The sequence below is a fragment of the Mustela nivalis genome (assembly GCF_964662115.1).
Source record: "Mustela nivalis genome assembly, chromosome: 4".
Classification (NCBI taxonomy): Eukaryota; Metazoa; Chordata; class Mammalia; order Carnivora; family Mustelidae; genus Mustela; species Mustela nivalis.
The window spans coordinates 297,852-322,104 of NC_139023.1; the positions used below are offsets into that span (position 1 = coordinate 297,852).

The 24,253-nt window shown below is 43.5% G+C and overlaps 1 protein-coding gene across 1 annotated transcript; it reads left to right on the top strand.

The window, feature by feature from the left end:
• The first annotated feature begins 6,058 nt into the window (after positions 1 to 6,058).
• On the top strand, positions 6,059 to 23,507 carry COQ2 (coenzyme Q2, polyprenyltransferase). The gene is made up of 7 exons (XM_082726508.1): positions 6,059 to 6,338; positions 10,625 to 10,791; positions 16,727 to 16,848; positions 18,111 to 18,196; positions 19,474 to 19,607; positions 20,730 to 20,918; positions 22,859 to 23,507. The coding sequence occupies exons 1-7, from the start codon at positions 6,092 to 6,094 to the stop codon at positions 23,021 to 23,023; spliced, it is 1,110 nt and encodes a 369-aa protein (XP_082582634.1). The 5' UTR covers positions 6,059 to 6,091; the 3' UTR covers positions 23,024 to 23,507.
• Positions 23,508 to 24,253: the final 746 nt, after the last annotated feature.

Here is a 24,253-nt window from a genome sequence, read left to right on the forward strand (position 1 = left end):
AACTATCCAAAGATAGTATTGACAGTCATAAATGTCTTACCTCTGGCTTCTGTGTAATTCATGTAAAATTGTAAAATAACAGGAATAAGTGAGACCCTTAGTATTACTTTTTCATTTCCTTGAGAGGATCTGGAATATTTTAAAATTAATTATTTGGCATTAATAATCACTAGTTTTGACAACTAATGAAATAATGTCAAAAGATCTTGCATATTTTTAGCTTTAAAAATGTTTTGGCTTCCACTAACGGGTGCTTGATGTTGAGCATGATGTGGACACTTAAATTGTTCATTAACATATCAAGCCCAGTGGTAATGGTTTGGGACAGAAGAAATCAGTGAAATGTTAATTCTTGGCCGTTTGAGTAACTTCAGCACATCCTCATATCTTCTCTAACTTTACAATATGTGAATGAATGTGGTTGTCTAGTCAGTGACTTAGTAGTTACAAACTTGAATTATCATCTATTATATCTAGATATTTTCTTAAAGTGGAAAAAATTCACCACTTCTGAATCTGTTTGCCTTCACATTAGAAATTTGAAGCATTAAATTATTTCCAGAAGATCAATATAGATTGCATTTATTTTGTAGAGAAAATGGTAATTTTCAGCTTTGCCCTAATAGGTTTCTTTTTCTAAGGTGACATTATAAATATCTGGGGCAGGATAAACATAGAAGAGGGGCCCTCTGCTGTCTGATGGAGCAGGTAGTGATTCTAATTGATCACAGTTTTGTTAATGAACAAATAGCTTTTGACAAGAAATTTGTTATCCTGATTTCTTGAAAGGTAAATCATAGAAAGACTCAATTTAGATTAAGTTTCCTAACAGGATATAGCTTTTACGTTTCGCTGTTGAGTTTAACTGTACCTTTTAATATCTAAATGTATATATGTATGGCCCTTATGAAGATGTTTGCTGTTAATCTGTTAAGAGACTTTTGCTTACGTATGTTGCTTTACTGGTGTATAAAACATCTACAATTAAACTTAGTGTGGCACTCATTCCAGTATAGATGAACTGTACATTTTGTGCAATGGCTTTAAGAATGACTCTTTGTGAATGCACTTTGTGGCCTTTTCTTGGAAGGGGTTGAGAGTATTCCATGTTGAGATTTTTTTTTTTTAAAAAACACTGGTCATGTATTAGACAGAAACCATGTTCAAAACATTTTTCTGGGTTTTAGATACGGTGTTTGGAGATCCTTAATAATATAAATGTTTTTGTACATAGAGTGTCTAAGTACGCCCTAATGCCCTTAACAGAGAAAATTGTAGCATGTCATTGCAAGCTTTCTCTGCTATCACCGATGAAACACAGTGCCTCTTAAATTCCTTCACCTTAACTCCTTATAATGAACACAACTAGATGTTTTTGAGGTGCTTTGATTGGGATTACAAAAATATTCCAATCTTTTTAGAGACCAAAGGCAAATTCAGTTTCATTACCTTTGGGATTATTCATACCTTTTATGGTGATTTTAGCTTTGACATTTATTGTGAAAAACATGCCCCACCCCCCCAAAAAATCTAGGGATTTCTAACTTAAACCTGTAGAGAAAATCTCATCTATAGTGTCTGCCTTTTCAGGTGCCATTTATATTGCCTAATATAGTGCCATTTGCCTCACAAAGATTTGTAAACATTAGTTGTGTTGAATGTATGACAAGAGATTCTCCCTAATGGAAATACCTCAGTACACCACAAATGATTAAGAATGCTATGAAAACCAGCAGCTATGGTACATCTTATTGTTTAGTGTTAGCACATTCATAATAAATGTCCTTCAAGGATGAACATGTATTCTTTTCCTGTTTGTATTTACCAAGTAAAACTTATGCTGACCTTATATTCAGATTTTAAAAGTGAGTATTCTCTGGGGACTGGAAGAAAAGATCTTAGAGTCAGATTTTCTTTGTGCAACAACTGGAAAGAAGCAATGAAGCTTATTTTAGTTTTGTTTTTTTTCCCCAAAGTACAATCTGCCATCATTTACTTTATGTATGACAGATAATTTTAAAAAGAAAATTTGCCTCTGAAACATTTCTTTGGAGACTTTTTTAAATTGATGCAAATGTTTAAACAGAAAAAAACATACTTAAAGCACTGAATTTTTTTTAAAAAAGGTTTTATTTTTATTCATTTGACAGAAAGAGACCTCAAGGAGGCAGAGAGGCAGGCAGAGAAAGAGGGGGAAGCAGGCCCCCGCTGAGCAGAGAGCCCTATGCAGCCCGCTCCCAGGACCCTGAGATCATGACCTGAGGCGAAGGCAGAGGCTTTAACCTACTGAGCCACCCAGGCACCCCAAGCACTGAATTTTTTAAAAGCTGTGTTTGTCATCTATTTTCTATCAGATGACTTCTTATTTCCAGTACAGAGATTGGCAGCACTCTTCAGATTTGTCTGTACTTTTATTACAGAATTTTATCAGGAAATTGAATTGAACTTACTCAAGTTAAAGCAATAGATATTGAAAGAGTATGCTCATAGAGCAGCAGATAGAACTTTGGTACTAGTGGCTCATAGACAGTTCACTAAATTGCAAAGTCCAGATCTGAGAATTCCCAACCCTGTGACTATGGGTGGAATACAGAGCTTTTGAATCCAGGAGGAAAAAAAAAAAAAAAACCTATCACCAAAGCTTTGTCTTGATTTTCATTATGTATGAATTTTGTGGAACCAGCGTTACTAGATGGGGGTCACTAGTAATTTATTTGTAATTTTGAAACCAGGATAGAATATAGTTAGATTATTCGACTCAGCCTTTGTCTCCTAAAACCTAATGACTGTTGTGGAATAGCATGACTGTAGTGGGACCAGAGTGTTAAAAATAACGAGTGTTTATTCTTTTACTGGCGTATAAACATGTTGGCATTTTTTAGATTTAAGTCACTAAAAATACTGATTTGAACTTAAAGAATTTAAGTGCTAGTAATCTATTTATCCTTTACTCTTCCAGCATTGCTCATGCCTATCTTTCATTGTTTACATGCTCTTCTGCCCAGACTACTAGCACTGTAGGGACCCCTTTTCGGCTGATAAATAAAATAGTTGAGACTTTCTACCTACTGATCATGACTTAAACATACCTAAGAAGCACATTGTATGAAATATTTTCATATAATTTAAATTAGAAGGAATTTTAATTATATGAAAATATTTCATACAATGTGCTTTCTGCCCACTCAGTTCTCTTCTCCATCATGCACTTATATTTCTAGTTAATCTATACACTGCTTTTTATGCTACTCCTTTTAGAAACTGAAAATTCTAGTTTCACTCAGTTCTTTCGTTAATAAACACTTGAATGTGTACCCTTCATATGTGAACAACTAAATTATGATCTATTAGTCATACCTAAATAATCAACTTCAAAAGAAATGATATCTTTTGATCATTTATGTGAGGTTTGCTATTCTCCCATTTTGTGTACATGGCTGTAAATTATGTGCATTTATTCTATTTATGTTAACCAGCTGAATTTTATTTGAATTGTTAAAATTAAAAAATTGAAGTATTTTTTTAAAAAGTGTCACTAATGAGCTCTCACCCACGGCAGATGATTACTGAAAAACTGGGGGCATAGTTATATGAAGAAAGGAATGCTCCTAGTTATACATTAATGAACATTTTTAAAAGATTTATTCATTCATTTGGGGGAGGCAGAAGGTGAAAGAGCATCCTGACGCCAACTCTCCACTGAGTGTGGAGACGCACACAAAGGCTCAAACCCAAGACCTTGAGATCATGACCTGAGCCTAAATCAAGAGTCTGCCACTTAACTGACTGAGGCATCTAAGTGCCTCTATATTAATGAATACTAAATGAATTAATATTAAGGTTTTGGGGCGCCTGGGTGGCTCAGTGGGTTAAGCCTCTGCCTTCAGCTCGGGTCATGATCTCAGGGTCCTGGGATCGAGTCCTCTGCTCAGCAGGGAGCCTGCTTCCCCTCCTCTCTCTCTGCCTGCCTCTCTGCCTGCTTGTGATCTCTGTCAAATAAGTAAATAAAATTTAAAAAATTCATAAAAAATATTAAGGTTTTAAATTTCCTTAGAGAAAGCTCTTGCCTGGCCTGTTAGTGAGATGTTTTGAGTCCACACCCTTCCATTGGTATTTAATTTGTCAAATATATTTACTTCCTCCAACTTATGATATTGGTTCCAATTTCTTTTTGTCTTTTATTTTGGTCCCGTGGGTCACTTCATCTCCTGGTATCAGAAAATTCTGAGTCATGCTGTAAGGCTTGTGTATTCAGTCATTTTGCCTTCTTCTTCTTCTTCTTCTTCTTTTATTTAAACTCTGATGTGTCTCATCAGCTGTTAAATCACCTCATTCTCATGACTGGTGAATCTTCTAATTATCCTTGTAACCGGCATTTCGATTACCAACGGACTGCGAACTACCCTAACACCCGTCTGACTTACCTGCCCGCGCAATCCAAAACCAAAATGCTGCCGAGGGTGTGTTGAGCAGCTCGTACGGCGGACGCCTGAGAAAGACCTGCCCTTGCTGTGGGTCCGGGTCAGACATCTGGGTTTTCTTTCAACAATAAGATACTCAGTCTTGTCTTTTTCCAATTGTATTCCATTCTCAATTTCACTGACATGGGTTGGAAAACCCCGGAGAAATTTAGATACTTAAGAATTTAACTGTATTTTTAAAAAATCTTTTCTATTATTCGTCGTTTTTATTACAATATTAAATGGCTATCAAATGTGGTGGCTTTTTAGGACACCCTTGATTTCAATCAACTTCTTTATTTCCACACATTTGACGTAGCCCCTAGTTTTTCTCTGGTTTTTAGGTTACTTTTTCGGAGGGGGACAGGCCACTTGGTTAAATCCAACGTATTTAGGAGGTTCGCGCAGACCCTTCACAGGAGCCCGCCAGGCCGGCCCGTGCCGCGGCGCTTTCATCCGGCCCACGCGGGGGTCGTGCCGCCGCAGGGACCGCGTCCGCCGCAGGGACCGCGTCCGGCGCAGGGACCGCGTCCGCCGCAGGGACCGCGTCCGCCGCAGGGACCGCGCGCGCTCAGCAGCAAGCGCCCCGGCCGCGCTGGGTCCCTCCACGCGCTGTCACGCTCTGCCCGTCACCCGCGCTCATCACGGGCGTCGGCGCCGCGCTCCGGGCCAGACCCCGCAGGACCCCCCGCGCGCACTCGGGCCTCCTCAGGGGCGCACGCTCGGCGGGTGGGCGTCTGCCCTGCGCTCCGGTCGCGTCCCGAGTCCCAGCCCCCAGCCCCCGCGGGCGCCGTGGGGGGCCGGCTTCGCCCTCCGCCCCTCCCCCTGCCTCGGTCTCAAGTAAACGAGTAAGACGATTTTTTTCAAAAAAGTGAGAAAACAGACCGGGGGTCGCCCCTCCAGAAGGAACCCGACGCAACCTGTCGCCTCCCCGTGCGGGTCACCCACGTACGCCGCGGCCGGAGCCGACTCAGAATCGCTCCGCGGTCGGCGTCCGAAGAGCCCCGGGGGACGGCGGGCTCCGGACGCAGGCCGCGACCTCGGGGGCGGGGCGGGGCGGGGCGGTCGCGGCTGGTTTCCGCGTTCCCCGCGGCGCGCTCCGGGCGCTCAGCCCCGGTCCGACGGAGCAGCGCCCGGAGCGCCTCTCGGACCCGCCTCTCCCGTCAGCCTGTCGTTTTGTCGCTCCCGAAGACTTGACCACTTACTTCCAGAGACACGGAGACGCCGGCAGCAGCGGCGGAGCCGGCCCCGCGCCCCGCGCCCCGCGCCGAGCACCGAACCTCGCACGGCCCGCGGGAGGCGCCTCCGCCGGCGCCGCGCTCGGCTTTACCTCAGACTCGCGCGCTTCACCGGGAAGCGCCGCCGGCGAGCGAGCGTCCTGCAGGCGCTTCGAGGCCGCCCCTCGGTCCCGCTCCAGCTGCTCCAGCGAGCGAGCGCCCCTCCCGCGGCCGGCCCGGGAACCCCGCGGACACGAAGGACCCCGGGAACCGCCCCGGGGCCGCAGCGCCCGCCGCAGCGCGCCCGCGCCCTCACCACGCTCGCTCGGCCCGCGCCGCCGCCCGCTGACGTCACTGCGCAGGTCCGCCGCGGCGTGACCCCGGGCCGGCGCGGGCCACGCCCTCCCAAGCGCCATGCTGGGCGCTCGCGGCGCGGCGCTCGCGCGGGGTCTGCGGGGCCTGACGCGCTCGTGGCGGCGGGACTCCCGCGCCCTGGCCCTGGTGCGCGCGGTCGGCGCGTCGCGCGCGGGGCACGGGCAGGCTCCGGCCGGGCCGGGACCGCGCAGGCGCCGGCTCAGCCTCTCGGCCGCGGCGGTCGTGGACTCGGCGCCCCGCCCTCTGCAGCCCTACTTGCGCCTCATGCGGCTGGACAGGCCGGCGGGTGAGTGCGCGCGGGCGGGCGGGGGCGGGGGCTGCGGGCGGGCGGGGGCGCCCCGACTCGCGGGCGGCCCGCCGGGCTTCCCGTCCCCGAGGCCGGTCGCTCTGCGGTCGCGTTGGCGCCGGTGCCCGCGGCCCTAAGCGCAGAGCGGCCGCCGGAGCCGCCGCGGACCCCGCAGTGCGGACCCCGAGTCCCGGCGCCGCCCGCGACACGACGACTCGGTTCGGTGGAGTCCGGCGGGTTCAGCGCCCGCGGTCCGCCTGGCGGCTCGCAGTGGCCCCGAGACCTCCGGCCCCCGCTGTTGACGAGGTCGCCCGGCGGCCTGTGGCTCCGCCCTGGGTCTCTCGTCGCGGACGGACGCACGGACGGACGGACGCACGCCGCGGCCGCTGGCTCCTCCGTGCGGTGCGCGCGCCGCGCCCACGAGCCGCCCCCATCCCGCGCCCCCGCGGAGCCTGGCGGTCGTGGCCGACGAGCTCCTCCGAGCCGCTGGCGTCGGGGTCGGGACGCCCGTCGCGGCTGCGGGAGACCGAGGGCTGCGCGGGAGGGTCGAGCTCCCGTGCACAGTGCGGCGGTGGAGCGAGCGGCTCGCGGGGGCTCCGAGGCGAGGACGCGTCGGGAGCAGACGGACCCCCGCAGGGCAGGGGTGAGAGCCCGGCGGGGCGGGGCGGGGAGCTGGAGCGCCCGGGCGGGGGCTCGCCGGGGACGGCGCGCGGTGCGGGAACGCCCGGGAGGCCGGGCCGGGCCGGAGCGGACCAGGAGGGACCGCCGGCAGCGGGGACGCGGCCGGGGCTGGGTCCGTCTGGCGGGGGCGTTTGCCGGGCGTGGAGAGCCCGTCGGTCCAGCTCTGCCCGGCCGAGGCCCCGAGTTGGTCTTGCTCGTGGTGCTCTAGGCCGTGGACGGCGCATCTGGGTCAGAGCACGGAGCGGGACAACACTTAGCTCCTAAGCTGCAGAAGCGGAAGCAAAGGACAGCCCTGCCCTGTGACCCCTTGCGTTTGGGGCCGCGTGCAAGTTGGTACATCTCCGAGCCCGGTTCTCCTCCGAGGCGCCGCGGCGTTCGGCTCCGGCGTCCGGGTCCGAGCCGCGCTCTAGGCCCGCACAGCTCCGGACCGACGAGCGGCTGCCGGATTCCCACTGCCGGGACCTCCGGCTTCTGCATAGTGGCCGCACACCCCGCCACCTGGTGCGGGCCACTAAGAGGTTACGACTAAAGGTCTGGAACCAGACCTCTAACTTCCTCAAACATAAGATGAAGACGCGGGTAGTGCGGACTCCCGACGCCGCCGTGGGACTCGTTTGCGTGTGCGGGGCCTTGCGACGGGCCTGCCCTGCTCAGTGCCCGGGAGGTGCTGGGCTTCGGTGAGAATTCAAGAAGACCCGTTAAGAGTTCCGAATCTTGGGGAGGCACCTGCGCGCTTTAGTTCTGCACACGATGGTGACCGCAGGGTCTTCGAGACAGGTTACTGCTCCGCCATCAGTCGTGCGGCCGGCGCGGTCCAGCCCCTGCTCTCTGCCGGGGACCGTAAATGGACAGCAGAACCGCAGGCCTGATGTTTCTTTATTTGAATTACTCTTTCATGGAGCAATTTTATGTTCATTGTTCTACTTTGTTGAAATTGGATCTCGTTTTATAAATCACAGTGGAGTTCATTGTTTTTCAGAATGGATTACAACTTTGTTCAAATTCCACAAACGACAGTATTTCAAAATTTCAGCAGGTGGCACTCTTTACACGAAATTGTGTAATGTAATTGTAATTTCTGTTTCACTGCACTTACGGGTGAGTATGTTGTCTGGAAGATAATGTGTAATTAGTAAAGAATCTTGGGTTCCATATCCATAGGCTTTTTGGTCTGCCCACCAGCTCTCAGAACTTGTTCCTTTTATTTCATCTCCCAGAAAGTTTCTCCTTTTTCTACAACAGACATTTCTTTCTGAAACCTGTTGGCATCCTTGTCCTCTCTGAATCCTTGACGGAGGAGAGAAGAACAGAAGGGCCATAGGGAAGAGAGGGAAGCCCCGTGGCTGAGAATCAGGGTGGCCAGGAGCCGGGAGAACCGTATGTGGAGCGTCAGGTGCACTGAGTGGCAGCCCTGGCCTGACACAGAGAGAGCGGGGCTACCGGACTGTAAATTTCAGCTCGGCCACTTTTTGCCTTTGTGATCTTGAGCAAATCACGTCTTCCTCTGTGCTTCAGTTTTTGTGTTTGTTAAGTGGGTATTTACAAACTCTGCCTATCTCAGGTTTGTCATGAGAATCAAGTGTTTCATGACAGCACCTGGGACATAGTAACAGTTACATGTTTGCTCTTACTGTTTTTATTTTCAGTATCACTAGTTTCCTTTGCTCATAATAGTTCTGAGATGTAGATAGTCTTTCCTCTTATTTGTATATAAAGAAGACTAAACCTTCAAGTTTAGTATACTGTAGTGTCTAGCATCACTCCATTTCTTGTGGCAGACATCGAACTGAATGTCTGACTTTTCCCTTCATGATAGGAAGCCCCCCCCATCCATGGGGTGCTCTACAGATTCCCCTGTGTAAATGAATATGGTTCCTATAACGGAGACTAATGGCAAAGGAAATGTTGCTGATGTAAAAATGCTGTCGGTGACTGCACTTCTTTTCTCTTCAGAATTTTTAGAAAACAGACCCTTCAGGTCTAGTTGCACCAGGAAAATAATGTCTTTGGAGTGGTGTTCTTTTGCTTCTATCAGGGCAGGGTCAGTCTGCCCCTCTGAGCTGTACTGGTAGATCCAGGAGAAAGGAGGTAGTTAAACACTTAACCTCTCTGTGAGTTTGTTTCCTCATTTGTATGTGAAACAGGAACAGTACTAGTGCCCACTCTGTAAGGGTGTGTGGGGGGGGGTTAAATGAATTTGTGTGTGTAAAGCATTTAGAACAGTAGCTAACACTTCAAGCGGTGTTAGCTGCTGTTGCGTTTGTTTTATATGGGACACACCAAATAGGAGTCTGTCCAGCACTCCTGAACCTGAATTCGAGTCTGAACTGGCCCTTGCTTGTTTTCAGTCTCTCCTTGCCTTTTCTGCTGTGTCCTCTCTGGTCCCTCCACCAGTGACTTGGGTGGCACTGTTTTATGGCTTTGAAGGACGCTGCATTTGCCCTGTTATTGAATTGATCTATTTTATTGTTATTGTTTGTTTAACCGTGTTTCCTCCTTTTCATTTAGAAGCCTCTCTCCCTTAGTCACTGCTGTATTCTCAGTTCCTGTATGTGTTTTATAAATACCTGTAAATGAATAAAACTTGAACTTACAAAATTTAAATAGGATTATAAGCACTTTGTCATTCAGCTGTTTTTGTATAGGATCTCATCTTAGCCACATCTCCTTTTTCTATGATGTGTCTAAATTGGGAAGTAAAGCTCAGAATTTATCGTAATAGGCACCATTTCCAAACATTTGTTGAAAGACTTTCTTTTGAAAGTGGAATATCAAAGTTTACATGTGAAATCTCTTTTCTGAACAATCTATTTGGTTTTAGCTTTATTTCATCTAGTTTATAGGCTAAGGACCAAGAACAAATGCCATTTGATTGGCACTACATGGCAAAATACTTGAAAAACAGTAGCTTTATGTCCACCTTCCCACAAGACAATTTTATTTTATTGTACTAACAACAGAAAAAAGTTTTGCTAACTTTTTTTTAGCAGGAAATATGTGCATATGATACAAAATTCAGAAATTGCAAAGGTGTAGAGTGAAAACTAAATCTTCTCCCCTGTCTCCTAGCCACCCAGTTCCCTTCCCGAGAGGCAAGTATCCGTTTCTCCTGTATCCTCCCTGGCATGGCCTGTGAACAGACGGACATTCAGATGTATGTGTTTGGAGTGGGGGAGTGCACACGCACTGTAACAGTAGTCTGGTAGCCCTCCATACGGGTGGACGGCTTTGTAACCTCACGGGCAGTGTGTGCGAATGTCACTCCCAAGGGTGTATATGAAGAATGTTATCTCAATGTCATTTTGATGTGTATTTCTGAAAGTTTGATCTTTCATATAAAGAAGAGTCATTTGTATTTCTTTTTCTGTGAACTTCTATAATCCTTTGTCTGTTTTTCCATTGCAGTATTGATCTCTTTCCAGTTTCTAGGGTTCTACATAGGGCCAAAGAGTCTGTTGTGATACGAGTTGTTCATGTATTTTCCCAGTTTTGTCATGTGCTTTTGATTTTGTGTTCTTTTCTTCTTGGGATTATAACGTTTGAACAAATGAAGATAGCTGACTAACTCGAATGTGTACCTTCTTTGTCTTTTTGTTTTTGCTTAGGCACCTGGCTGCTGTATCTGCCATGTACTTGGAGCATTGGGTTAGCAGCCGAACCTGGTTGTTTTCCAGATTGGTACATGTTATCCCTCTTTGGCACTGGAGCTGTTCTGATGCGCGGAGCAGGCTGTACTATTAATGACATGTGGGACCGGGACTATGATAAAAAGGTAGTTTCTTCCTGGAAAGGAATAGGGAGCCCCCTCTCAATTCTGTACAGTGACATGGTGGCATCACTTTTGCAGTCCACAGAAGGCAAGGGATCTTTAGCAGACTCGCTGAAATCCAGCATGAGGAGTGCCGGTTTTCAGTTGAGCGGCTGGCATTGCACAGTGCGGCGCATCCCCTTTCTCCACACAAGAGCGGCCAGGCAGGCAGGACGTGTACTTCATTTTTACAAAATGAATTAGAATTTAGGCGGCCAAGGTAAGGACATTAGAAGCAAAGCAAAAAGATCATCCTGAGCCTTTGTGCATCCAAGAGGACTGTTGTTCTTTCCTTTGAGATACATACTGGAGTTGTGACTATTCTTTGATGAAATCAAATCTTCATTTAAATAAGCCAGGGAGCCCCGTTAGTGTTTGCTAAAATTATTTCATTAAAAAATGTAATTTTATTCCTTTTTTTCTCTTTGGAAAAATAGTACATGTTTAATATGAAAAATTCAGACAGTACAGAAATACAAAGTATAGAAAGTGCAAGTCTTTCTTTCTTGCTCTCCCAAACCCCCAGAGAAACTTCACTTAACAGTTTGATGCATTATATTTCTCCAGATTACTTTCTATGCGTATTCCAATGCATGTGTGTAATTATTTCTTCCTCAACGGTTATTTTCTCAAGGGAAACATCCATCTTACTTGCCTTTTATCCTTAGCGACTCTGCCACAAACAAGTATAAGATCATTCGTTAAATGCTTGAGTAAATAATAAAGTAAACTTTCAATTTAAAAGAAACCCATGCTAAATTATGTAAAATGAATAATCTTATATACATATATATAAATATGTGTGTGTGTGTGTGTGTGTGTATTTTCATTATTTATATATATATAAAATCATCCCTAGTTTGCCTTTCATGCTGGTCTGAATTTTTCTTTAGCAAGACACACCTGTAACGATTTTTAGTTTATAAGAACAGTACCACAATGTCTTTTTTAATTCAAAAAAATATTGATTATTTGCTGTGTGTGAGACACAGTGACAGGCGTTAGGAGGATTGTGTGGATGAAGGACAGCATTCCTGACCGCACAGTTTCATAGCTACACTCTTACAGCACTGTTGTGAGAATGGGATCTGCAGGGGAACTTAATTGAAGGCCGCCTACCTCAGCCAAAGGGAGCAGAGAGAACTTTCCAGGGGAGGGACTGAACGGTGTCCGAATAAGTTGGCAGGAAAAAGATGGGCTGGAGAATGAAGGTCACTCTGGACGGAGGGAACAGCAGATAGAGAGTGGCTGGGAGATGAAGCATAAAGCTTACCAACTGCTGGATGTGGTTTGTGTGTGGCTGGAGGATAGGCTTGTGGCAGGTGGCAGGAACTGTATGCTGAACACATCCCACCGCCCCTGCTTCTTGCCAGGAGATGCACACTGTCCTGATTTGGGGTTCATAACCCTGTCAGCCGTTCATTCCGCATGACTATGATTGAGGCTGCTGGTGTGTATCACTTCAAAGTAATTATTGAACGTGTTTGGAGCAGCTAATACCAAAATCCTGGTTGTAATATTTTATTGAACTGTAAAGTTTTGCGGATGTTACTTTTGGGGGAAACTGGATAAAGAGTACGTGGGATCTTTATATTTTTTTAAAATGCCAAGATAGTCTTTAAAAGCTGCATTTGAATCTACAGTTATCTCAAAAGAAAAAGGTTAAAAAAAATAATATATTCAAACCAACCAACTTATAATTAACAAAATATGACCATTTTAGTTTCCCCTGAAGTGATTTTTTTTCTCCTCAGGTAAAAGATTACTGATGAGATACCTTTTATCTCCCCTATGACATTTTTCTCGATTAGGAAAGTCCAGATTCTGTATACACATATAACAAAGCTCTTAAATGAGTGTTTGTAGCTATTGAGGAGGTTTTGCTAACATGACTTAAAAATGTTACGTGCTTCTCTCTTTTCTTAAATTAAGTTTTTTTTAAATTTTTGTTCAGTTTATTTAAATGAAAGAGAACAAATAAGTTCACCCATTTCTTTCCTGCCCCCACTGCTCCCAGCCCTACCTCCGGTAACCACCAACCTGTTCTCTTTTTTAATAATCTTGAGTTTTTGTTTTGTTTTGTTTGTTTTAGATTCCACATGTAAGAGAGATCATGTAGTGTTTGTCTGACTTATTTCACTGAGCATGATGCCCCGGGATCCGTCCATGTTGTTGAAAAATGGGGAGATCATTTTTAATGGGTGAATAGTATTTTGTGTGTATGTGTAGGTGTACCACAGTTTTTTTTGTCCATTCATCCATCAACGGACAGTTAGATTGTTTCCATCACTTGGCTACTTTAGGTAATGCTTCAGTGAACATGGGGGTACATATATCTTTTTGAATTAAAATATTCATTTTCCTTGGATGAATACCCAGATGTGGAATTCTGGATCATACAATAGTTCTACTTGTAATTTTTTGAGGGACTGCCATACTGTTTTCCACAGTGGTTGCAACAGTTTATATTCTACTAATAATGCACAAGGATTCCCTTTTCTTCCATCCTCACCAAAACTTATTTTTGTCTTTTTGTTAATAGCCATTGTAACAGGTGTGAGATGATACCTCACTGTGGTTTTGTTTGCATTTCCCTGATGATTAGTGATATTAAGCATCTTTCCATGCATCTGTTGGCCATCTGTATGTCTTCTTGGAAAAATGTCTATTCATGAGTTCTGCCTATTTTTTATTTGGATTTTTGTTTTTTGTTTTTTTAGTTGCAGGAGTTCTTTATAAATTGGGAGATGTGTGTGTGTGTGTGTATATCCCTTATTGGATATATGGTTTGCAGAAATGTTTTCCCCCCATTCGGTAGGTTGATTTTCATTTCACTGATGGTTCACATTGCTGTGCAGAAGCTTTCTGGATTGATGCAGTCCCACTTTATTTTTGCTTTTGTCGCTTTTACTTTTGCTGTTAGATCCAAAAAAATTGCCAAGACCTGTGTCTAGGAGCTTATTGCTATGTTTTCTTCTAAGAGTTTTATGGTTTCAGGTCTTTTGTGCAAGTCTTTAAGCCCAATTGAGTTAATTTTGGGTGTCCTGTTTATAGGCAATCCCAGATGTATTCATCTAGCTCTCCAGTTTTCCCAGCACCAGTTACTGAAGAGACTGTTCTTTCTCTGTTGTATAGTCTTGGCTCCTTTGTCATAAATCAGTTGACCATAAATGTGTGGGTTTATTTCTGGGCTCTCTATTCTGTTTCATTGATCTGTATGTCTGTTTAATGCCAAAATCATACTGTTTTAATTAGTGTAGCTTTGTAGTATAGTTTGAAATCAGGAAGTGTGATGCCTCCAGCTTTGTTCATCTTTCTCAAGATTGCTTTGGCTACTCAGAGTCTTTTGTGGTTCCATACAACTTTTAGGAACATTTTATTTCTGTGAAAAATGCCTTTGGAGTTTTGCTAGGGATTGCATTGACTCTCTATATTGCTTTGAGAGGTATGGACATTTTAGCAATATGAATTCTCCCAATGCATGAGCATGAAATATCTTTCCATATACTGTGTCTTAATTCTTTCATTAATGTCGTGTAATTTTCAACATACAGGTCTCTCACCTCCTTGGTTAAATTTGTCTCTTGATATCTTATTCTTTACTGCAATTGTAAATGAGATTGTTTTCTTAATTCCCTTTGAGGTAGTTCATTATTAGTATAAAGAAACACAACATTTTTTGGTATTTTAAAGGATAAGTTAAAGCTTGGCCATGTTGTATGCTTATCACAGTTTCTTAAGGACTGTATATCATTAGGGATGTTTGTGGCTCAGGGTTTTGCTTAGTGTGTTAGATGATAAGTAAATTGCTGATACATTAAATGTTAAGTAAATTGTTATTCTGGTGCGAGTTAAGTGTGTTCTGTTGATTTTGTATAATATGCCAACCATGTGATAAGCATTAGGTCCATAAACATTGCAATAATCTCAACATACAGGCATTAATGATTTAGTTTTATTTTATTTTTAAAAATATTTTATTTATTTCAGAGAGAGAGAACAAGTTGGGGAGGGGCAACGGGAAAGGGACAAGCATACTCCCCGCCAAGCAGGAAACCCTGTGCAGGGCTCCAGCCCCAAGACCCCGAGATCTTGACCTGAGCCGAAGTTAGATGCTTAACTGGCTGAGTCACCCAGGTGCCCCAGTGATTTAGTTTTATAAGCTATAAGCAAATGGTTTCATTAAAAACCACATACAATATGTTTAATCATCATATCATTCTTAGTGTTTTGATGGAGTGCTAGTTTTTTTTTTTCGCTTTTCGAAGTTAGCCAAGCGGTTATCAGTACTGAAGGGATGGTCTAACCTGTGGTTAGTAGTGTGGTCAGGGGACTGGACAGATTGTGCCCCCCCCCATCCGTGATTTGGGAAGTTGCCAAGCCTCTGCTGAAACAGAGACGGCAAGAACGCATGAGTGGCTAAAAGTCAGTGTTGTTATGAGGATTCAGTGATGTGATGCATACATAGCTCTTAGCATAGTGGCATATTGTAAGCACTCACGTAGTAGCTGGAGTAATCATAACAATCTAAAACAAATACAGGACATAATATATTTCTAACTAAAACTATAGGGACCAAATCAAAGATAAAAAGATCCAGGTCTGGCAGTCTAACCAAGGTGAGTCGTTACAGTTTTTGACAAACTGTGTATTGCAGAGTGAACCATGCTATGAAATGGGTCAGCACATTTTTTCTGTAAAGGAGCAGATAGTAAATATTTTAGTCTTTGTGGGCCATCCCATCTTTGTTGCAACGATTTGATTCTATTCAGCATGAAAGCAGCCTTATACAATATGTTAACAAATGGGTATATCTCTGTTTCAATCGAATTTTATTTATGTACACTGAAACTTGAATTTGATATTATTTTCATGTGTCATAATACAGTACCCCTTTTTTTAGCTGATTTTCAATTGCCTAAAAAAGTAAAAACTGTTCTTACTAGCTCACAGGCCATCTAAAAATAGGCAGTAGGCTGGATTTGGCCCATAGGCCATAGTTTGCTAATAACCCTTGATACAAATGAAAATCAAAATAGTTAACATTTATTGCATGTGGTTTTTAGACACTGCTCTTACTCTATGAGGCAGTGCTCTTATCTCTTGTCTTCTTTTTCCTCTCTCTTCCTTTTTTCTTGTAACAGGTAAGTAACCTAAGTCCAAGAGAGGTTAAGTAATTTGCTAAAATTCACACAGCTGGTAGGTGATGGAACAGATTCACATGCTGGGCTCTTGGGACCCAGATCCGGAGTTCTTCTAAAAATGTTGAAAATTTTGGTTATGTTCTTTTTTATGCTTCAGTTTAGAATAGTCACGTTTCATGATTTTTAGACAGGAAAAGAACAACTAATGTATCTTATTTGTCCACATAATGGCTCTGTCTGTTCATAATATTGAATCTGCCCTTTGTATTTGGGTACAGTTAATATTAGATTATAGACCCATCCTTAAATAGCCTGGCAAAAGGACTCCTGTTTTCAAACCCAGATAATTTGTCTTCTTTATTTACATTTGATTGCTGAGTGCAGGGCTTCCTGTCGTCAGAACATTGACTGCAGTTTCCTCTTTCCTGAGAATTGCCTCTCTTTTCTCTGTGGAAATTAAACGTATACTTGCTGATAAGCTGGGTACCTAATTAGCCAGATGAGGAAGTTGCTCTATTTAGTGTATTCAGAAATGGGAGATGGAAAGAAAGGGGAATGAGTGGTGGGAATTTTTAGTGCTTTTTATAGCTGTTTGAAGGCGAAGTTTTGATTTATGGCAGTGCTTCCCATCTTGATTTCACATTTTAGTCATGGTTTTCACTTAGCGCCTGCCTTGGGCTGTTCTCTTCATTACATGTTTAAATCCATGATTAAACCATTACATGAGGCTAAGGTTTGTGTTTTTCTTTATTAAGGTTATAAGAACTGCAAATCGCCCAATAGCTGCTGGAGACATTTCAATTTTTCGATCCTTTCTTTTCCTCGGGGGACAGCTGACGTTGGCACTGGGTGTTCTTCTGTGTCTGAATTACTACAGGTATAGTAAATATGTTTTTCGGAGTTACATATAAAATCTCTGTCTTTTGAAATGGAGAAAGTAGAAATAAATAAAATTGATGTATCTTTATCACAAAATTATTTGTTGGCTATCTATGGAGCATCTGTAAGTTAGCAAGTATAAAGAAATCACCACATGTCGTAAAACCAAGAATGTTTTCTGCCAGAGGAATGAGAAGATCAGCATTTAATTTATTCTGAACCATGGTTACACTTACATTGTGTGTTCCCCAAGAAACACATGGCACTTTCATAGCTTTTCCAAATGCATACATGGATGTGTACGTATACCCTTATGTATAATTTTATTTATCCTGACAGTGTCTCTAAGTTAGATGGAAGTGATTATATCCATTTTGCAAAAATATTAAGCAGGTCTTTCCTAGAGTCGTGCTCATAATCAATGACAGGGGGAGAAGTGGAAGGGTTCGTTCCTCTTTCTCTTAAATAGAGACAAAATCAAACTTTGTGCATCAGATTGCTCCTTATAGTCCTGGTGAGGACTATAATGAGTTAACTAAGTAAAACAGAATAGCTCCTAATACATATAAATGAGGAAAACAAGACAAAAAATTAGTGTCACTTCATAGAGGCTAGACTTAATTTGCCCTGACAGCATCACATGAAAATGGTGTTAGAAGGTTTTTCCTCTAAGGGTGGTGTTGGGTGACTGGGAGAAACCTACGAACACCTTATGCTGTTACCCTTTTATAGATGTTCTGTCCTCTCCTAGAGAAGTTAACACCCATTGTGCATATCGGGAGAGGGGTCTGGACTCTTAATTCTGTTGGGACATTTCCGTTTATTAGCTGTCTTAATGCTGAAAACAACATTTAGAGAGGCAGTAGCACTCCTAGTCCTGCTACTGCCTGGCTGTATGATAGTCAACAAGTTACTTAATCTCTTTGTGCTTTAGTTTCCTCATCTGCAAAAAATAAGTAGAATAAAACTGTCTGCCTCTTAGGTTTTTGGTGAGGACTATAATGAGTTAACTAAGTAAAACAGAATAGCTCCTAATACATGAAAGCACTGTATGTATTACTACTTCGTTCTGTTGTGTTGTAACACTTAAAATATTTTCTAATCATCTTTTATCCTAACTAAAGTCTAGGAAAATAATTTTAAATAACAAAAGTTATAACTTAAGAAAAGTCATTTTCCGATTAGTGTTACTACCATTGTCGTCTTTAGCATTTCTAAGAGATGGTGATACTAATCTTCAGTGGTTTTTCTTGATTTCAGTATAGCTCTGGGAGCAGCGTCCCTGCTTCTTGTCATCACCTACCCATTAATGAAAAGAATTACATACTGGCCTCAGTTAGCCCTGGGTAAGCTTGAAATAACCACAAGTCTTTCCTTCAGTACCCTCAAACTTGTACTTTTGTGTGTGTGTATGTGTCTAATGTGGCAGAGATAAAAAGTCGGTCTTGAAATTTTCTAAACCAAGAATAGATTTTCATATTTTAAGGGAGGGCAATTAGCCATTTTTATTGTCTAAGAAATTTTGCATACTTACTAAGATTCTCACCATTATTATTTTTGGAAATGCTCTTTTAAAAATCAAGGTATATCATGAAGAAAAAATTAACTGATTGGACCCTACCCTTCTCTTTAAGTCACCGACCTGGATGCCCTGAGGACTTGGGGGAGTCAGGTAGAAAGCACGGTCAGGCAAGAGAATTGGGGTTAGTATGTGAAAGCTTAGCTAGCCCATTCCTGTGAGGGAAAGTAAGCCGGTCTTGCCTCCAGCTCCCGCTGCGCTCTGGTGTGGCGCTTACTTGTTTCACCGGCAGTGATCAAAGGAGAAGATGCTGAGGGCCGCCTCCATCCCCCAGTTGTAAATTGTAAATGCCTGACAGATAAAGCTCTCTTGTGTGGAGGGCCCAGTGTCTCGCATAGCCCTTGGTATGTCCCCGCTATTCCATACGTACTTGTTGGCAGAGGGAGCCGAAGGCAAGTAGGTCACAAAAATCCCTACTCCTGGAATAAGCTAGTGTTCCTAGAGCTATTCTAGTTGTTGGAGCTACTTTTGTAGTGACTAAAAGAAGACAAGACACATGGGACCCGAGGGACTTGCCGGTGGAAATGTCCAGCAGGCAGTTCAGTGCCCAGTCCGAAGGGCCACACGAGCAGACTGAGGGGCTGTTCACGTGGGAGTGTTTGTTGATAGTCTTCAGAGAAGTTGGGTTGTACCCACCTACACTCTCGTTTCTGTAGCATGCGGGAAGTCAAGTCATAAACGAAAAAACACGAGGTTCTGACTCAGGTAGGCCCGAGTTGAAACCCCGCTTCTGCTGCTCGTTGACTGCTCCAGGCACCATACGAGGTAGGGTAAACGTTCTCACAAGACCCCCTGTTTATCAAGGTGACATCATTCTTCCTGTTACCTGTTACTTTAATTGTCTGTTCACTTCTCTGAACCTGTCTCCTTTCTGTGCATTGTAGCTAGTCACCACCACGGAGAGCTGAGAGAATTTCAGGAAGAGACATAGAATAAAGTGCACAGAGCCTAATGCCTGGAAGTACTTACTGTGTGTTGATGCCCCTCCCCCCTTGGGAGTCTCAAGTGCATTTAGACTTGTCCTCTCTGTCTCACCACTTGTAGGGTTGACTTTTAATTGGGGAGCATTACTTGGATGGTCTGCTATCAAGGGCTCCTGCGATCCATCTGTTTGCCTGCCTCTTTATTTTTCTGGAATTATGTGGACTCTAATATATGATACTATCTATGCCCACCAGGTAAAAAAAAAAAATCTTTTTTCCTTAACTTTGGTTTAGTTATTGTTGCCATTTAGAAACTTTATGAACCACATTAAAGTTTTTTCTTCTGAAAAGAAAATCATTCACGTTTCCTTGGCTCCAATAAAATATTTTTATTTCATGTGCATGTGTTTATCAAAGAGATCAAGTCTTATTTACAAGCACTTAAACAGTATTCATATCCCAGGCATGTGAATACTTTTGTTGTTGTTACTGTTTTCTTTTAAAGATTATTAGAGTGTATATGAGTGGCTGGGGGGTCAGGGCAAAGTGAAGGAGAGAAGCAGACTCCCCTCTGAGCTTCCAGTATGGAAGGAAAAGCATACACTAACCCCACACTCGTTACCTCGATTTGGTGCCGAGATAGCTATCAGATAGCGATCTGCCTGCAGGTCCTTGCGGGAGCTCCCAGCCTCTGATAACACATGACTCTAAGCACAACAGTGTGTGGAAGTTAAGTTGCTGGAGGTGACCAGTTAGCTGGATGTGTGTGTCACCAAGACCTAGCTCTGCTTCAACAGCAGGGAGTCGATGGGAGAGGCAAGGGATAAATTGAGCTGGAGGAGAGATGTGGAAGGATGTGGGTAAGTGGCAGTTGAAGATTTTCTGCATCTGTGTGTGTAGCAAGATCGAAACTAAAATGTACAGGAAGTTGTCGCAATTCGAGAACTCTGAGGTGAGGAGAAGCCATGGGAACCATTAGACTTGAGTTTTACTTGGAATGTAGTCAGTGTGTAGTTAAGAGTCACTAGGGGGGTCGTAAGAAATACGATGGTCCTCCTTAATACCCACCACCTGGGAGGGCACGTACTGCATGGAGCACGGCTTGTGGTGCATAAATCATGAATCTTGAAACACTGAAAAAATAAAATTAAAAAAAAAAAGAAAAAGGACATGTGGAAATGGAGCTGGAAGATAACCTCTCTGCAGGGGCCTGCTAATCAGCCTGTGTCTCTGAGCTAGTCGGCTTTCACAGCTTACGTCCTTTGAAGGCCACTTTCTTCCGGGATTAGATAGCGGTGATGGTTATACAACCAAAATGGTGAGTTTTATAGCATGCCAATAAAAAGTGGACAGTTTCTTACTGCTTTCTGGTGTTAGGACAAGAGAGATGATGCCCTGATTGGTCTTAAGTCCACGGCGCTGCGGTTCCATGAAAACACCAAGCGGTGGCTCAGTGGCTTCGGTGTGGCGATGCTGGGGGCTCTGAGCCTGGTGGGAGTGAACAGTGGTCAGACGGCGCCCTACTACGCTGCCCTGGCTGCCGTAGGAGCCCATCTGGCCCACCAGGTTGGACCTTTTTCTTACTTTTTCCCCTTATTTTCCCTTGGTATAAATTTGTAAAAATTCTTTAAACAAAACAGCCTCCGTGTTTACAGAGCGAGGTACTCCTCAAAGCAGCTGCTTGACTTGCGCTACCCTGAACCGCCCCCCCCCCCGCCAGCATGTCATCTAAAAAAGCTAGCTATATTATTTTACAGAAATACTTTAAAACTAAACCTAGTGTCTTTTTGGCGCAGTAGGCAGTGCATCAGTCTCATAAAACTAAACCTAGATTTATTTTTTTTTCCTTTGATGTTTCTGGAATTTTTTCTGATTCATGTCTGGAAAAATTTCAGCAGTGTCTGAAGGTTTTGGGTTGAGTTGAATTGCTGTGAAACAAACTGACCAACATAACTGTATTTTTACTACACCAAGCTTCAGTGATGGATATGGTAGTTAGTTAGCGAACTAATCATTCCTAAGGTTGGGTCCCCTGGCATTAGTAACCAAGGCCAGAAAAGACATGAAGTGCTAACATGTCCGAGTTCTGTCTGGATAGAGGGATTCCGGGATACCCAACCAGCACCCGTAAGCTTATATTGTGAATCTACATTAGTGACTTTCGTAAAATGAATGAACCGGATCTAAGCTTAATGAAATAGATTGCTTGTGCATGGACCCTAGCTTTGTATCAGCATTACTTTTGTTTTCTTCAGATAGATCCAAAAACATGTTAGCCTATATGTAGATGATCTGTTTTATACAGATTATTGCAAATTACTTACCAGTGTAAGCCAGATTTGCATAGCAGTATGAAGGAGACTAAAATCCAATGTCCATAAAGTAAACCCCATGCCGTATCACCTTCATTGTTTTTCTCACAAGGAAAGCTAAGGGCAGGAATTGGTGATTCTCTAGAATTCTCTAGATTTCACCATTTTCCTCCTCAGAATTTCGCAGCATCTTGTCTTGCTCATAACTCAGCTCTGTGGGTGTTGTCACCATCAGTTGATTGTCTGATCAGGATAATGGTGTGTCGCCATATTTAATTAAGCACTGGATATTAGTGGAGGAAGGCAGAAATTACAAGGAAAATGACAAATACAGTAAGAAATATTTGGAACCCATCAAAAAATTCTAAATGGCATTTGTGGTCTTCTATCTAGTCCTTGACACAGTATTTTTATGATGGACTATATAGCTTTCTAAGGTTTGGGAAAAAAGGAAATCGTGATGATTTTAAATCTGCGACCATATAATAAAAAATAGTTGGGAAAATGAGGGATGCTAATGCTTAATAAGCCTCGGAATGACTAAGACAGGGACATGGGGCTTTCCTGATAGATTTGTAGGACTGCTGTGGAGAAGAAGGAATGTGTTGTTTGTTCTAGGTCAGAGCAGATCTAGGTTGCCAGATCTCCTTCTCTGGGGGGGGGATGGGAAGGAGATTTACACATGCATAGGGCATTTTTGGTTATCACAAATAAACTGGGGAGGGGTCACCACAGCCATTTGGTGAGTGGGGCCAGGTATGTTAAATATCTTTCAACGCAGTGGACAGCCCTGCACAATAGAGAATTGTCCTTCCCAAAGGTGACTTGTCAGCCTTTTGAGAAACATTGCTCCAAGGAATAAAGCTAGAACGGGAGGGTAGGGGTTAAAGGAGGCAGATTTTAGATCAGTGTAACTGGTTTTGAGCTTTCTAAATAGAAGTAAAAATAGCATGGTTGCCTCTCAGCATTCACGTGCCACTCAAGTGGACGGTTTTAGGACGCGGCTTGGATGGTACCCAGCCAGAGATATGGTGGGTTTTTCTACACTGGGAAACAGTTCGGGATACAATAAGGGCTTCCCATTGCTTAAAACCCTGTAACAAAGGACTATCTTCTCTATACTGATGTGTTTATTTATGGTGCCAAAAAGTTCATACTAAGTGCTAATTGCAGCATTGTGGTCTTCTCTTACAGATTTACACTCTAGACATCGACAGACCAGAGGATTGTTGGGATAAATTTACCTCCAACCGAACACTAGGACTAATAGTTTTGTTAGGGATTGTCCTTGGGAATTTGTGGAAAGAAAAGAAGACAGAGGAAGTGAAGAAAAGTATAGATAGTAGAATAGAAAGTTAGCAAATGACGTTGATCTAGGAATCTTTAAAACAGACTTCTGCAAAATACTCTCAGGTCTTATTACCGCATAATCAGACTTGAAGAAGCAGTCTTGCAGTTTGTTCATGAACTGAGACCCAGAAGATGAAAGCATAGACCATCTTTGCCTGGAATTAGTTCAAGCATTTACTAGCAGAATTGTCTTCGTGTCTCAGAAACCAGGGACTCTTAAGGATCTGAGTGACCGTGAGTCTTCTGCTTATTAAGATTCCCATCTGCATGAGTTTGGGTGCTTTAAAAGACACCTGATCTGTATCTCACCTAAGTGAATGAATGTAGCAAAACAGACTTGGTCTTTAGGGAAAAACAAAAGCTGCTGTAGAAAGTTGGGGTTTATTGTTCTTTGTTGTGACCTTTACTCACTACCCAAAGCAGTAATTGAGGAAACCATCCTGTTTTTTATGTCTTAGGAAAATTTAAATAAGTAAATAAAAATTTTTATCTATTGTGTCCATGTGTACTTTTGTTACCAGTCCTGACATTGATTTCGTACGTCCAGTGTCTGCACAGCCATGGTGACCAGAGGTCGTGGGTTGAACTGTTGAATTGAGTTGAACTGCTCTGAAAACAAACTGATCAACTTAGTACCAGAGACTATTTTAATTTCTGTTGATTTCTTTTTTTAATCTTCTCAGATTGTAATATGTAGGATAATGGCATGTCCCTTAAGTGTCCCAAGAGATTCTTCCCTTGCCCCCTTCAGAATGTTCTCAACATAGCAGCCAGAGTGATTTCCGTAAAATCTGTGTGAGGTTCTGTCATTTCTCTACGCAGACCCCTCCAGGATCTCCCAGGTTCCTCAGCACAGACTGAAAGTCCTATCCCCTGCCAGGCCCTTCGTGATCTGGCTTCATCTTCCACGGGAGCCCCATGGGCTTCCTCAACTGCTGCTCAGCAGGGTGGTGGACTTCTGCCCCCAGGCGTTTGCATGTACACTTCCCCTTACCTGGAGTGCTGTCCTGGAATTATGTCAGCCCTTCACAGCAGGTCTTTTCCTAAATGTTACCTTCTCAGAGGCTTTTTCTGGCCACTGTTTATAAAATTACATAACAAATGCTACCTATGCTTCCTTTTTTTTTTTTTTTTTCTCTTCAGAACTTAACACTTTTCATGTAAAATATACTTTACATGATTTAAGTGGCTCTCATGGATAGTGGGGTATAGGGGAGGCAGTTGTTCGTGTGTATGGAT

Bases quoted from the DNA above. Each gene is read 5' to 3' on its own strand.
- COQ2 (XM_082726508.1), top strand. From the start codon at position 6,092: ATGCTGGGCGCTCGCGGCGCGGCGCTCGCGCGGGGTCTGCGGGGCCTG. The intron at 6,339-10,624 runs GTGAGTGCGCGC...GTTTTTGCTTAG, and splicing joins GCGGCTGGACAGGCCGGCGG to GCACCTGGCTGCTGTATCTG. The intron at 16,849-18,110 runs GTATAGTAAATA...TCTTGATTTCAG, and splicing joins CTGTGTCTGAATTACTACAG to TATAGCTCTGGGAGCAGCGT.